At 32.1% G+C, this 16,080-nt stretch overlaps 1 protein-coding gene and 1 long non-coding RNA gene across 2 annotated transcripts in view; one reads left to right on the top strand and one right to left on the bottom strand.

Annotated features, from left to right (window-relative positions):
* The window catches only part of LOC143056307 (uncharacterized), a 62,479-nt gene extending 46,897 nt beyond the window's left edge, over nt 1-15,582 (top strand). Inside the window, exons 42-53 of the mRNA XM_076229392.1 lie at nt 535-685; nt 995-1,140; nt 1,723-1,808; nt 3,023-3,179; nt 5,909-6,026; nt 6,304-6,514; nt 7,284-7,487; nt 8,491-8,707; nt 8,960-9,272; nt 10,660-10,793; nt 11,264-11,286; nt 14,737-15,582. Of these exons, the coding sequence (XP_076085507.1) occupies nt 535-685; nt 995-1,140; nt 1,723-1,808; nt 3,023-3,179; nt 5,909-6,026; nt 6,304-6,514; nt 7,284-7,487; nt 8,491-8,707; nt 8,960-9,272; nt 10,660-10,793; nt 11,264-11,286; nt 14,737-15,114 (2,138 nt within the window). The 3' untranslated portion in view covers nt 15,115-15,582. The remainder of the gene's footprint in view (nt 1-534; nt 686-994; nt 1,141-1,722; nt 1,809-3,022; nt 3,180-5,908; nt 6,027-6,303; nt 6,515-7,283; nt 7,488-8,490; nt 8,708-8,959; nt 9,273-10,659; nt 10,794-11,263; nt 11,287-14,736) is intronic.
* Nucleotides 4,581-5,528, bottom strand: LOC143056312 (uncharacterized). Its single transcript, XR_012972292.1, has 2 exons — nt 5,267-5,528; nt 4,581-4,917 (listed from the first exon to the last, which is right to left on the bottom strand). It is a non-coding gene; the product is annotated as an uncharacterized LOC143056312 (long non-coding RNA).
* Nucleotides 15,583-16,080: the final 498 nt, after the last annotated feature.

The raw sequence follows: 16,080 nt of genomic DNA, 5'->3' as shown, positions 1-16,080 counted from the left end.
CAATATACAATGTATATTCACTTTTTACTACCAACTGATAAATTAAAATAATCTTTACCATTCAGTGATAACAAGGAGTTTTTTTACATCTTAATATTTTATGATGTATTTAAATGAGTAGTTATTGTTGCAAACTCCATTAGAAATTTTAATTGAGATTAGTTTTGGAATAAGGGAAAGGGGGATGTGATTAAAAAAATTGGGTTCAATTTTTCTCATTTGAAATTTCATAAATAAAAAAGAAAATTTCTTCAAACATTTTTTTGAGAGGATTAATATTCAACAGCATAGTGAATTGCTCTAAGAGAAACAAAAATTTTAAGTTCATTAGAACACATTCATTCTGTGTCAGAAACCTATGCTGTGTCAACTATTTAATCACAATCCAAATTTAGAGCTGAATCCAGCTTGAATGTTGTGTCCATACTTGCCCTAACCGTTCAGGGTTCAACCTCTGCGGTCGTATAAAGCTACGCCCTGCGGAGCATCTGGTTGTAATATACCACCACAATTGATTTTATTGTATTATTTTAGATTTGACTTCTGGACACAGTACAACATTTACAATCCTTACACAAAATGAGTTGACAGCAACCTATGACTCTGCAGCATCAACAGATTTTGTACCTTTTATTGTTGATCCATCTACTACAACTGATTTAGTGGATAGAACTCTGCTTGGAAGGTATGATTGTTAGACTAAAAGTTAAAAATTTGTTTTACATGATTTTAGAAATTAGAATTATGAAAATTCTTATTTCGCAACCTTTAGTGTTTCTGACTTCAGAAATGTTTTGTCAAAATGTTGACTCATTTCAATCACTTAATGGATATGGTGTGTTCTTTTGTTGTTTAGTATGCCTCATACATTTTATATGATTTGAAACCCTTCATAGTTGTGTTATACTGATGGTACAATTATCTCAACCAGCTTTTATCCTTTGTGAAAAAGTTTATGTTCCCCTTTTAATTATGTGGATATATTCTGTTCTAGATTCTATGGAAGTGGATTTGCCTTTGCCTTTGTGTCTGTGGGACATATTATGATGCCTGGACCTATTCTAATGACATTCAGTGATGTTGCTGGACCAGGACCCCATGATTCTGGCAATAGGACAGTATTGGCACACTGGAATCCAGGTATAATAAGAAATATTTTTGTTGCAGTGGCTCACTTTTTCTTTTACTTTAGATACTTTTAACTTTTGTTCATTTAAATCTCATCCTAAACTATTTGCCACTGGACATTATGCAAGCAACAATCAATTAACTTAATGAAAAGATAACATTTTGATTGTTTAGGGGGGAAATGGGCATTCCATTTTGAGCTCTCCTTACTACATAAGTCATATTAATTATGCTCCTAATAATTAACCTTTGTTTGTTTGCTGATGAGGCACAAAAATATGCATTCAATGAATATTGCTTCCTTACAAATAGTTCATAATTGCCTTGAAATTGCATTAAAGATATGATATCTAAGAAGCTAAAATACAACAGCAAGATGAGTAAAACAATTGTGCATGATGAAATAAATATAAAAAGTATTACTTGAATTTGAATTACCAAAAATATATGACAGTAGCAGACCGCAAAAACAACAGTCTTCTTTAAGAAAATAGATTTGCAAACAAAAATTAACAACATTGAAAAACATAAGTTCCAGATAGCCTAAAATGCCTTATTTGTCCTCCTTTCTCAGAAATAATTTATATTTTTCAGTGAGACAATTATGGGAGGAGTCTAGTAGAACCTGTAACGAAACAGATACTGAGGTCTTCAATAATGATGGTACCGTCACTGTCAAGGTATTTATTTATTTTATTTTATTTCTGTCATACCTACAGACTCCTCAGGTTTTTTTCCTTTGAGGTTGGATCTTTGATTGGGTTTTTTTCTGCATTTATGACCTCTAAGGAAATTTTTCTAAGACTTTTTACTCTTTTGTAATAATTCTTTTTGGCTGGTTATTGATTTTAAAGCCAATAACCCAGATTTTTTACAGATTATATTTGTATTGTTTAAGATCTTCATTATTTCTTGACAATTTTATATATCCATGTTTTTTTTTATTGCCTTTTTGAATGAAAATAACACTTTTATTAACTTTATGCGTTTTTCTGTATTACTTTATCAAGAACACTCAAAGATTAAAATTTGAAAGCCAAAGATGTTGAAGTAATGAAATACATGAAGAATTATATGACTATAGGGACCTAAGAATAGAAGCCAAAGCTTTTTAAGGTCAACTTTACCTGATTTGCACAATTTGTTAGGTTTTGTATATTGCTGGAAGCCATAGCTTGTCCTGTATATGTTGTTATTCACTTTTTTCATTCTTTTGACCATTTTAAAAAAAAATTATTAATATATGAGCTGCGTCGGATAGAAATCGACCTTATGCAAGTGTACGTAGATATGTAAATGTATAAGACTCTGATTGATTTTGGAACATTCATATACGAAATACAATAAAATAGAAGATGAAGTTTGGTCTGTTTTGTAACATTTGATTTAAAATATTTTAACTTGAAAACAGTCCCAGACTTTGCATTGAATTTCCGGATCCTTGGTACGTAGATATGTAAATGTATAAGACTCTGATTGATTTAGGAACATTCATATACGAAATACAATAAAAATAAAAGATGAAGTTTAGTCTGTTTTGTAGCATTCGATAAATAATTCCACTATAGCACAAAGCCCTATAGACTTTCTGTTGATCTTTTGTTCAAAACCGAATAGGTAAACAGATGCATTGTGTTGATTTGCATAAGGTCGATTTCTATCTGATGCAGCTCATATTATTATCACGTGACACTCATAACCTATCTTCATTTTTAAACTGTCAATAGAAAATACAATGTCATTTCGATTTGTTAATATTAGTGTTTTACTTTTAATTTCAGGGTACATTTTCATTTCATATTATTTATAAGGTTTCATTTAACTTATGCTAATAAAATATATTCTTGAACTTCAACAAAGATCTAATTATGTATATTTTCTGCCATGTTTACAGGTATGCAACACCTGGAGAGATTTAACAGAAGGTGCAGTCAATGATCCATACTTCAAACATGAGACAATGTTCTCTCTGGCTAATGCCAAGGCCTCCATAACAAATTCCAAACCCCATCTTACAGTACCTGATGTTATCTACATGTCAGAGGACGCAGGTAAGACATGAGACAATGTTCTCTCTGGCTAATGCCAAGGCCTCCATTACAAGTTCAGAACCCGATCTTACAGTACCAGATGTTATCTTCATGTCAGAGGACGCAGGTAAGACATGAGACAATGTTCTCTCTGGCTAATGCCAAGGCCTCCATTACAAATTCAGAACCCCATCTTACAGTACCGGATGTTATCTACATGTCAGAGGATGCAGGTAAGACATGAGACAATGTTCTCTCTGGCTAATGCCAAGGCCTCCATAACAAATTCCAAACCCCATCTTACAGCAGTCTTCACGCTGAACTGCTAAATCTACAGGCCCCCAGCTCAATTTTTGAAAATTTTTAGTTAGATTCTGTTGGCATGTAGGTGTGATTTTCACAGGCCCGAGAGCATTTTTAGTAGCCTGGACTGCCTGGGCTGCCACTCGGCGTGAAGACTGTTACAGTACCAGATGTTATCTACATGTCAGAAGATGCAGGTAAGACAAGGGACACAAAATATATTTAGAAAAAAAAACAAAAAAAACTTCAACCTTTTTGTTGATTCAGCGAGGTCATTGAGTACCCCAACCTTGTCATATATTTTGAATAACAATAATACAAACCCTATCCTATATTACCTATATTTAACATGCTTTTGCTATTTCATGGAGAGATAAAAAGATTTCTCTAATCCTCGTCAATTTATCCATTTCTGCACCCATTGTATATTATGACAAGACCTACCTATTGTATTTATTGTGAACTTGTTCTCGTCCTGAATATGCATGAAATATTTGCCACTGGATGTTAAGCAACCAACAATCAATCAATCATTGTATACAAAAATTTAATCAACATGTGGTTCGTTTGATCTCAGTTCTTCATTGGTTAAAATCAGATTATGACGTCGAATTTTCTTGCTTTCCTCTGAATTTCCTTTTGTGACGGCATGAAAAAAGGCGATCATGCCTGATGACGTCACATAGAAAGAACACATCTTTTTGCAGATCATTCGAAAAGAAGGAACAAGTTTGCCTGCATATTGTTTGAAAATCATTAGAGAAATAGATTCCACCACCAAATCTTGTGTAATACAGTGGTAGAATCTATATTTGGCAAATATCTGACGAATTTATGACTGCAGATTTAAGAAGGACATAAGAGAGCATACATGTCAACCTCTGACAATGGGAAATCATGTCAGACATGACATGACATGTCAAAAAGCGTGTAAAAACGCGTGACGTAGATGCGGACTTTTTAATATGAATGTGGTAATGTTCATAATTTCACATAAAAAAAAAATTATTTACAAAAAACAATATTTATTCTACTGTGAACTTTTATTGTATTAAACAGTGGTCTGTTATGTTGTTTTTAAGGCACCACCACTAGGCACATATTCAAAACAACTGCCAGTTTCAAGTTTAGTTACATTTATTTGATAACAGCATACAACAATGTACAATATAAATCTAACATAGTCAAGTTCTGATCAGAATTCAGTGTCAATATTTCTTTATAATTGAAAAAGCTCTTCCACAGTAGGAATTGATATTTGAAAGAATGTCATTATGTTGTTTTTTTGGCAATGTAAAATGTCATCTATTATCTCTGCCATTGCTCCCATTGCCTGGTCAAAACTGGGTAGTTCATCAGAAGATAGCTGGTACTATGAGAGCTGATCCAACAGTTCTGTGATATTTTCATCCCCATGGCCTGTAGTGAGTGTAGAATCTGTTGGCTATATTTGAAACTGAAATTAAAAGAGAAAAATGTTTTATAAATTTGATTTCCATTAAATAAACATGTTAAATGGTTATTCAACTAGCTACATTGTATTTCTCCTCTCACATGCATTGTTTTTGATCATTGCAATAAAGAATGCACAATACGTTACTTGTCACTCGATCAATAAAACTCGAACTCCAAAATATAATTTATAAACATTGAATCTTGGTACGTACACATCGTTTTGAATTAACAATCGGCGCTTTAGACGACGGTACAGGCCTGGAAGCGACCTCTTTCTGTGCACATTTCCCCTATAAAGTGAATTTGAAAGAAAGTAACAAAATCTTTAAAACTAATCACAAACTACTTACCTTTTACTGTTATGTCTATATAGAAAAATAAACAATATGGCAGACAAACTTCGAAGTTTTCGGTATTTATCGCCGAATAAGGAAAAAAACCGAGAATAGCGATATCACTAACGACAACAAAGTGAAAAGAACGAAAATGCGTGTAATTGCGTGTAAAGTGTTGAAAAGCGTGTACACGCCATGTGACAAAATCCTCGCGTGTAAACCGTTGAAAAAGCGTGTATTACACGCGAATATCATGTCACTTGACATGTATGTAAGAGAGTGACAAATGTACCAATACCCTAATGTAATTGTAAGCAATCTTCTATGTGGCTCCAACATGGTAAAAGCTGACCTGCAACATTGGGGTGTTTGGGAGGGGGGAACCTTGCAACATGACATCTCATTTTAAAAAACCTGTGACCTTCAAAAATATTTCAAAACCATTTTACTTAAATGTTTTAAATGCTTGAAAGTGACCTGGTGAACGGAGTAATGGGGGTACTCTACTGGAGCCCCTTCAATGACAGTGTCATTCCAGGTTGTTAATTTTTAAATTTCTGAAAGTTCTATCTTTATGACATTTGATGATTTATTTGTTCTAACATATAGTTTTAGAAGTTAATAGACTATAATTATGAGTGATTTGTCTACTTTTAGGTACAATACAGTACCAGTTGGAAGCGACAGATGATGAGGGTGATATAATTGAGTTCTATCTGGTTGGTAACTACACTAATTATACCATGGGAACACCTATCCTGTCTGTTGATGGAATGTAAGTTCATTTAATGATAACTAATTATTAAGTTGCAACACCTGTATCAAGTATCCCCATTCAACAAATATTTTGTTAATTTAGATCTCTTAATGTGGAAATTGAAGTTCTAGTAATCAATGATATTACATATTCAAAATTATATGGTATACCACAAAATATTTTTAAAGTAAGTTTATTTTTTGAATAATCAATACCTGTATTTTATTTATCTCTTCAGCCTGCTGTTTGCATTTGTGAGAACTATTTGAGTATTGATTTGTTTTTCTCTTTTCAGACTGCTGTTCACACCTTGTGATAACTGTCAGGGTATTCAGACAATCCCAGTCATCTTACAGGAAGTTCAAACTGATCCAGATATTATTCCACCAAATAATGTAACAGTATGGCTGACTGTCAATGTAACAGATGTAGCAGACCCACCAACTATCTTCCTGACTTTATTAGGAGAATCACAACTACCAGCAGATCCTACGGAACCAGTTTTGGTAAGTTGTCTCCCCTCAGTAACCCAGTGTGGTTGCCATGTAACTGTAGTGCCCTTTTGTTTTGTAAAAACTCTAGAAGGGAGAACCAGTTTCTTTAAAAATGCTACAAATCATTTATTGATTTATATTATTATTAATATTCTCCCTGGAAAAAAAAATTGTTTTTAAGAATAGTTTATCTTTTTATCCAGCCTTGTGTCTGAAACAAATGGGACTTATTACAGGGTTTGTACTTACAGGAGTTTGCAAACTGATTTACTCATTATTGCGCAGCAGATAAAGAAGGAAAAAATAAAAACAAACAGAAATGTTATTTTTACATACTTGAAATAAAACATTATAAGTTTAGAATACTCATTAAATTTGTTCAGTTTCAATGCTAAATACATCTCTATTAGCGAAAGTGAAAATCAGTAGTTTAATTTGGTCATTTCTTTGATTTGATGTATTGAAAATCCAGTAAGACTTAAGCATTGACCTTATGTCAGAATTGATTATTTGACTTTAAAGGGAGGGGAAATATACCAAATGGACATTGAAACTCTTATAGTTGAACACAAACTGACAACTTTATGTCAAAAAACCATATAACAACAAACAATAGTATACAAAACACAACCTAGAAAACCAAAGGCTTAGGAAAATGAACCCCACCAAAAACTATAGGTGATATCAGAATCTCTGAAAGGGTAAGAAGGCCCTGCTTTCCATGGGGCACTTGTCATGTTGCTTGGGATTAAGTATTGATTTTCTTATTCATCAATTACAGGTTTATCTGGAACAGAAGAATGACTGGAATGAGCATGTCTGGTCCCCTTCCTGGTATGCATTACTAGGAGCTTATGATATTGAATCAGGGGATACACTACAGCTTAATGTCCAGGAACCAGTCGGTGGAGTTATGAATATCACAGACAATTCAACAATTATACCAACCATTGCTAACCCATGTCCAAATGTAACAGAAAGAACTGTAAGTTCATTTCAGTAGAGAATGAATAAATATTGAAACTCTTAATTATTTACTCTCAGCTATGGTTTCATGAAAGTCTGAACTCAAAATTTTCATTAATTTTAAGGGGTTTGTTATTTCAAGATTTTTTGTGAAAGTCAGACCCTAAATTTTTACATTACAAAATTTTTTGTCTGTATACAATGATTTTATGAAGAAGGAATAAGTTCCAATGCTAGTTAGCTTATGCTTTGATTAAATTAAATATGTCCAAAAACTACTAGCATACAGCAATTTGACTGTATGGAATCCACACCAGTATACATATGTTTGAATCCATGTTTGAGGCCTTTTACAAACTTTTGTGATTATATCAGTTTTAATGATGGCTCAAACTTAGTGATTGATAATAAATTATTCAATTTTTCTTGGAAATTTCAAATATTGACCTTTCTTTTATTATAGTTGTCAAATACTCACATAGTCAAATACTCGCATACTGTAAATCTAGAAATGTTTGCGACATTTTTATGCCCCACCTAGGGGCATCATATTTTTCGGTCTGTGCGTCCGTTTGTCTGCCCGTCTGTCCTGCTTCAGGTTAAAGTTTTTGGTCAAGGTAGTTTTTAATGAAGTTTAAGTCCAATCAATTTGAATAGTACACATGTTCCCTATGATATGATCTTTCTAATTTTAATGCCAAATTAGAGTTTTGACCCCAATTTCAGGGTCCACTGAACATAGAAAATGATAGTGCAAGTGGGGCATCTGTGTACTATGGACACATTCTTGTTATTATTGTGAGAATTGTGATTGAATAGGTGTCACTAAGAAAAAGTCTTGCATTTTAAGTTTTATAAATAGTATTATTTGTATGCAGCATTTCTTGAAATAGCAAAGATTGACCACACATTTGTGTTCATTGTTTAATAATGGCATTTATAAATTCCTGCAAAAAAACAAAAAACAAAAAAATCCAGTGAATAAATCTATGCATAATAAATTGTTCATTTCTAATTTACAGGATAATTTGATGCTCCCATGTGATCTAGGCCTGTTGAAGCCAGTAAATGAACATGAATGGAGCTACCTGAAGTTGGCATATGTACAGAATTATTCCTTCTCTGGCTATGATGAAGCTAAAGTCTACTTCTCAGACTCTAATGGTGCCTTATCACGGCTTGTCACCATACAATTCACGGTGATGGAGTCACCATGTCGCAATGAAGGAGAATGTGAACGTAGGTTTACTAAAATATTTATGTGAAAGAAAAATGGGGGAATTCAAATATTCATATTTCTGCCATTAAAAGATCAGCATTGTTATTAATTGAACACCTTCTGTAAATATTATATGATAGAGTTTTAAATAATTTCAAAAGATGGTTCTTTTCAATTTAATTTTCTTAAATCCATCTAGGGCATATTCTTGAACATGTTTGTTTCTTTATGACAACATTGCATATTTTCAAATGCAAATGTTTATGTTTCAGCAAAGAACAAGAGTATATCCTATCCATGTGAACACTACCGTAGGGCTTCCGAAAGTTTTGATATCAACTACAACTGTATATGTGCATCTGGTTGGACCGGTATCCATTGTGAAGAGAATATCAACGAGTGTATTAGCTCCCCTTGTCCAGATCCATTTGTGTGTTATGACTACATCAATTATTATGAGTGTGCTTGTCCCCAAGATAATCCAAACTGTTTGTTGCGTCCATGGATGATTGCTTTGATTGTCATTGGCTTATTACTAATTGTAGTGATTGTACTGTTGATAGTCTACAGATGGAAGAGAAGAGAGTAAGTGTCGTCTTTTTATAAAGTTTGTGGGAGTTATCTCCCATTATTTGTTTGTTGTTTCAGTTAGTTTGTAAAGTTACTTTTATTTCACCACCAGTGATAGCAAGAGGTGTGGTTTTTGGGAAATATCTTTCTGCAACACAATCTTTGAATGGTTTAGAAAAAAAAACTGCATTTAGACTTCCTGGTATGAGAATAAATGTAAATAAAAAGAGATTGTGTTTATAGGTTAATGTGACAACAACACAAGTTAGATTTGATTTTATGGCTTTTTTCAAAATAGTGACTGTTCTAGAAAAGGAAAGGGCACCTTTTGTTATTAGAAATATATAGATATAGGAAGATGTGGTATGAGTGCCAATGAGACAACTCTTCCATCCAAGTCACAATTTATAAAAGTAAACCATTAAAGGCCAAGGTACGGTCTTCAACACGGAGCCCTGGCTCACACTGATTAACAAGCTATAAAGGGCCCCAAAAAATTACTAGTGTAAAACCATTCAAACGGGAAAACCAACGGTCTAATCTATATAAAAAAACGAGAAATGAGAAACACTAATGAACCACATCAACAAACAACAACTACTGAACATCAGATTCCTGATTTAGGCTGTTTATAACTATTTAATGTACACAACAACCCGGGTGGATTTTGCTTTTTCCACCGGCCCACCGTGGGCAGCCCACCCGTGCCCACCCCAGCTATAATCTCTTTTTTTGTAAAAATAGTGATTACAAATGCTTATCTGCTTTTTTTAATTGACTGTCTTTGCCAGTCTTTTAATTAAACAAAAAGTAAAGTTAAGTAAAGTAAAGTAATCTTTATTTAAAGTCGGGTTGCATATATACATAATAACAAAGAACATGAGCTCTTAAGAGCTCTTTAACCAACTGATATTTAAAATAAACAAAACATACATGTAATAACATCAGATACACACACAACACAAACATACAGACAGACAGCACATATATATATATATCAATGCATAGATAGCACATGCAGAATAAAAGCTAAGCAAGATATATTAAAACAAATGTCTATATAAAAGAAATTGCATGCCCACTCCTATGGGTGGGCAGAGTGGACATGCTAGAAATTTTGCCCACCCGGTGCCCACTCCCACTGTGGACGGGTGGACAAAGCAAAATCCACCCGAGCTGTAGTGTATCAACCTGAGACACCCATATAATCTAAGAGCTCTGGTGGAGGGATTATATTGGTTGAGATTTGTTACCGTGTGGGATACTCAAAGGGCCATGTCATATAAACTTTATTATATATCTAAAACTTTCATTTTTTTTATTGTGAAGTTTTCTTTTATTGCTCAGTAGATGCATCTGCTTTTTATGGCTGAAACTTGATAATACATAAATTAACTTTCAGGAGTCATATACCATGGATTGAGAAGTACATCTTATGTCAAGGTAGTGACACTGCCAACTCATATGGATCACAAGCGTCTCTTGGAGATTTCATGGATGATTCTGATCGAATGTCAGCTGACAACCCTTCATTTGGTATGTGTATTATATGTGTAAAAAGTGCTCCGTATTTGATTTATTGAAATACAAATGAATGTTACATTTGCATAATTTCTTTAGGATTTCCTTTGATATGGCATGAAAAATGAAACATATTAAAAGTAAGATGTGTTTGAATCTCTGAATTACATGCAATAAGTTTTTAAAAAGATGAATATAATGTTTCAAGTATACAGAGCTTATTGTATATTTTGTATTTAACATGTGGAATCATTGATTTAAAAAAAAAGAATGTCCTATTTTCTGTATACAAGTTTCATGAACATTGAAATAAATTACATGTTATAGTATACTATATTATTAGATTGAAATAAACTCAGCCTTTTTGTTTTGTTTCATGCAGTGCCTCAGAAGGAAATAAATTTATTAATTATTATTGTCAGTGAAACTTTTAAAGTGCTTTTGCAATATATTCTATTATAATTTTTTTTAATTTTTATTTGCAGATATTAACAGTCCAGATAAAACGGTAAGTTGTTTTTTTTATTTCATCTTTATTGTTTATAATCATTTTTTTATAAAAACCTGTGTTTCTGGAAATTTTCCTGCAAACAATATCTGATGACAAGGTTGAATAAGTATAAATAAAATAGGTTTAGGGGCAGTGTTGCATTGAAGACCTATTGTAGGCCCTGGGCTGTTTTCCGTTCTATGGACGGGTTGTTGTCTCTTTGATACATTCCCCATTTCCGTTCTCAATTTTATCAAGCTCTTGATAACCCTGCACAAGATGTGAATGAATTTAATTTGAAAGATGCTATCAAAGATCTACTATCAAAACGCAATTCCATAGTCACATATAAAAAAAACAATCACTCAAGAGGTTTCTGGAATGTGAAACTAACAATATGGCTGTGTTCAATTGAGTTTTTAAGCACTTGAATTTTCATCTCATTCAGTGGGATAACAAGATACATAGATAAATGACCAATAATTTATACTTATTATAACCTTAATCACTAAGCCTTCCTATTAAAACAAAAGGGATTTGAAGGACAATTCTTGCACTTGATTGCTTTATAAATATCATAGCCATAGAAAAAATTATTTAATTTAACTACAGCTTGAAAAAATTGATTTGGATTATTGGTATAGTGCAAAGGCAAAACTCCTAGAATCAACTTAGTTATAAGTTTTTATTTTTGACAAATAGAATGTATCAATATTTTACAATAAAGTTTTCGTTTTATATGTTTTAATGTGTCTTCTTCAACAATAATCACACATGATTAGGAGTGATAGTCAGTGAATCACTCTGCTAGCACTTTTTTTTGGTGGAAGAAGACTTCAAGTCTTCTGAAGGCCAATGGTGCCGACTTTAAAATCATTGAATTCTCCGTATGCCGCATTCGTTTCTGTGTATTACAATTTCATAACAACTTCTGATTCCTAACACCGATTTTTACACATGATTAAGCATCTGAATCATTTAATTTGTAAATTAGGATTGAAAAACAATCACTATCGTAAATATGTACCCTTTTATTTATGTAAATCATTAGATTTCATCTCATCTACAAGAACGTTATTTGTTTTCTTGTAACCGGATGTTTATACTGTAGATATTTGCATGCGTGAATTTGGTATCGCGACAACTCGCCCTGTTTACATGTTCGCCCTTGAAGTTACGAATTTGCAGACAAGAAGATTTTGTTTTTAATAAATAAAAAGGGTTCTATTTCTTATTAGATTGTTGTCTTTATTCATTGTTTTCCTTTGTCATGTGAATTAGATGCCCTTCTACTTCAAATGGTTTGAATCTATTTATAAAATTATTCAAGACTCAGTTGACAAGAGCAGTACGTTGCTGTTGGGAGAATTTTGATTAAACTCTAAATGCTCATAGAATAAGAAATATAATCTAAACTGAATGTACCTCCTCCTGAATAATTTATTGCAATATAAATATGAATCCCTTTTGATCAGAGAAATCTGACTTGTCAGAAATATTTGTTTCACATGTGCAAAGGTAATCACCTGTGGCGGCCATATTGGTTTGTTTGCAAATATGTGAAGAAGACTCTAGAACCATGACCTAAACAAAATAGTCTTCCGAAAACGTAAACTTTATGCAATACTATTTTATCAATCATGATTTTTTTCTTAAATTTTAAATTTGATTATTTAAAGAAATAAAATTATAACAATTACAATTTTAGATTAGAGATTCTACACAGACATGCTTTGATCTATTTATAGCCAAATTAGTTTACCTGTGTGAAAATGTAAATAATGGTCTAAATGGATATTAATTTGTTTACTAAACAAGTACAGACATAAATATTTCAGGACATTTGATTTATTTTAATAAATATAGGATTTAAAAACTGCAAGTGCAAACAAATTTCTTCTTCTTCTTCAACTATTTAAGGACTGATAAAATAATTTACGCTATTAAAAAATAAAAGTATCTAGGCCTTATCAATATTTATTTTTAAGATTTACTGTACACAACTAAAATCTAAAAATGAAGGGTGCTTTATACAATGGAAAGTGCAAAAATCCAAAGTTTACGGATTGGAATATAAATGTAAATAAAAAACAAATAATAACTGGACAGGATCACTTAAGCTTTATACAGTAAAAATAAAGGGGACACCCCTGCTACCTTATCACATATGTACAAACAGCTCATATCACAAATGTTCAATATTTGGTTTTACTTTTATATACAGTTCATCGGTATGCAACCTATAGCACATATCGGTAGACATTTTTTTAATTTTGTCTAAATCTGTACAACTGTTAATATCAGGCAATATAAATGTACTGTCAATAATCAATTTAACGATATCAACTTGAATTGTATACGTCCGTCAAAATTTTGACTGGACGTATTATGTTATACAAATGTCCGTCCGTCTGTCCAGCGTAAACATGTCGCACAGTAACTTGAGAATGACTTATCCAAATTTCATGAAACTTTTTAGAATTGTTTCTTATGATGGTCAAATGATCTGTATACTTTTTGGTGAATATAAGATTAAAACTTTTTGAGTTGGCACTTTGTAACTAAAACAGGGTGGTGTTTTTTCTTCACATGTCGCACCGTATATCAAAAACAATTTTTAATTATTGCTTAAAACTTTACACAATTCTTAGTTATATTAATCTTAAGATCTGTATACTATTTGGTGATGATTCAAAATTTCATTTTTGAGTTATTGAGTATTTTGTAAAGAAGGGGAAGGGTTTTTACATGTCGCGCCGTATCTCAAAAACGATTTATGATTATTGCTTAAAACTTTACACACTTCTTTGTTATATTAATCTAAACATCTGTATACTTTTTGGTGATGATTAAAAATTTTGGTTTTCAGTTATTTAGTATTTTGTAAAAAAGGGGAGGTTTTTTTTTTACATGTCGCGCCATATCTCAAAAACAATTTATGATTTTTGCTTAAAACTTTACACACTTCTTTGTTATATTAATCTAAAGATCTGTATACTTTTTGGTTTTGATTCAAAAATTTTTTTTAGTGACATTTAGTTTTTTTTGAAGAAAAAACAAGAGGGGGTTCATATGTCCCTCCGTATTTCAAAAACAATAAATGGAACAAAGCAGCCTGGGTTAGTGGGGCTGCTTTTATGGTAATTCAAGTAACCTTTTATTCACCTTCTTCCACCTCAGAGCTATCAGCTCTTTGATTATTAAGATTTATGTGATTAACTTGTTTATTATGCATCTTTTGTTATAATGTTGTACTGTACGTTTAGTATATTATGATAACTTTTCACATTAACCAATCTAAAGGATAAGTAAGGTTTTTGACATTCTTAAGATTACAGATGATTGATGTATCAGACTTGTATCAAAGATCTATTTTATGTTTGTTATTATTTTTATTTGGGCTGTCAATCTTTATATACCCAATAATCTTTGCATTGAAAAATTATGAATATTATTATTCCATTTCAGGGCTTCCCTCCAAAAGGGATGTCTTCATTTGATCCTATGATAGCAAGTTCTGGCCCTAAAATTGCACCACATCCATCTGAAGTTGTTGAGCCCAATCTGTCAGCAGACCTAGATGCCATGTCAAATAATAAACCAGGGTCCTCAGGACCTGGTACTTCCACACCACAACCCATGTCCAAGAATGCTGCCCGATGGGCTCCAGCATCCAGTGGTGGATCACCAGTACCATCAGGCCAAAATACACCTCCCTCTAGAGGATCTGAGGATGGTCGGTCATCTGGAAGTAAATCTCCATATCGTGTCAGTGACAGTCAGGCGTCCACAGCAGACCCTGGTAAAATATCAGTGTATGATGGAACAATGACACCTATACTATGAGGACTTTGATCACAACTGATTCATTTTAATGGACAATGGAAACTGAACATGGACAAATAATATTTATTTATATTTCTGTCTATTATCTAAATTTCTATTTAAATTTTCTTTTCTTGATTGAATTTTATAATATTTGTTATATTTTTTTTTACTGAAAATGACATTGTATATTTTGAGATGAATGAAAGCCGTCCCGTTGGGTATTTTTAATTGTTGAATATCCATCCATGAATTCAATAAAGTTATTTGTTATATTTTGTATTTATTTTTATTTGTTATATTTTGTATTTATTTATATTTAATGTTTTATGAACAAATTAATTTAATTTTCATATACATGTACTACAGCAAAATACAATTTTACATAGATATATTTTTATATAATTAATTTTTTTATGTATGGTTCAGAAATTAAAAAAGTGACTGTGATACATTTTATATTTTTTAGTATTAATAAAACTTTACTATTTTTCTGACCTTGTCTAATAAACTTTAAAAAAAAAAGTTGTCTCTATTTATTTCTTCATTATAGCTAATGACATCTGAACAAATTTTGTGACCACTAGTTGTGTAGAATTAGTTAAAAAAGGGAGATCTACACGGGTAGTAAGGTCGTCATATCGAGGAGCGTTTAGTACAGTGATTTTGTCATAGTTTGGATAAGTTTGACATGGTTAATTTATGTTGCTTCCCTAAAATATTGCATCAGTTCTATTCACACGAGCAGATAAAAAGCAAATAAGATGCCTGAATCTGTATTGGAGTTCAAACGATCTATATTGGAATTGTTGTTTCACGAAATTAACGCAGAATAAGCAAGATATCGGAATTGCTATGGTTTGGTTAAGCGATTGACATGGTTCGGTTAAGAGTCTAGAAATTCGTCATGGTTTTGGTCAAGATTGTCATGGTTTAGATCGAAATAAATATATATGTGTTTCACTTTTAATACTGAAAAGTTGATTG

Source organism: Mytilus galloprovincialis, chromosome 13 (assembly GCF_965363235.1).
Source record: "Mytilus galloprovincialis chromosome 13, xbMytGall1.hap1.1, whole genome shotgun sequence".
NCBI lineage: Eukaryota > Metazoa > Mollusca > Bivalvia > Mytilida > Mytilidae > Mytilus > Mytilus galloprovincialis.
This window is presented reverse-complemented; position numbering and strand designations above follow the sequence as displayed.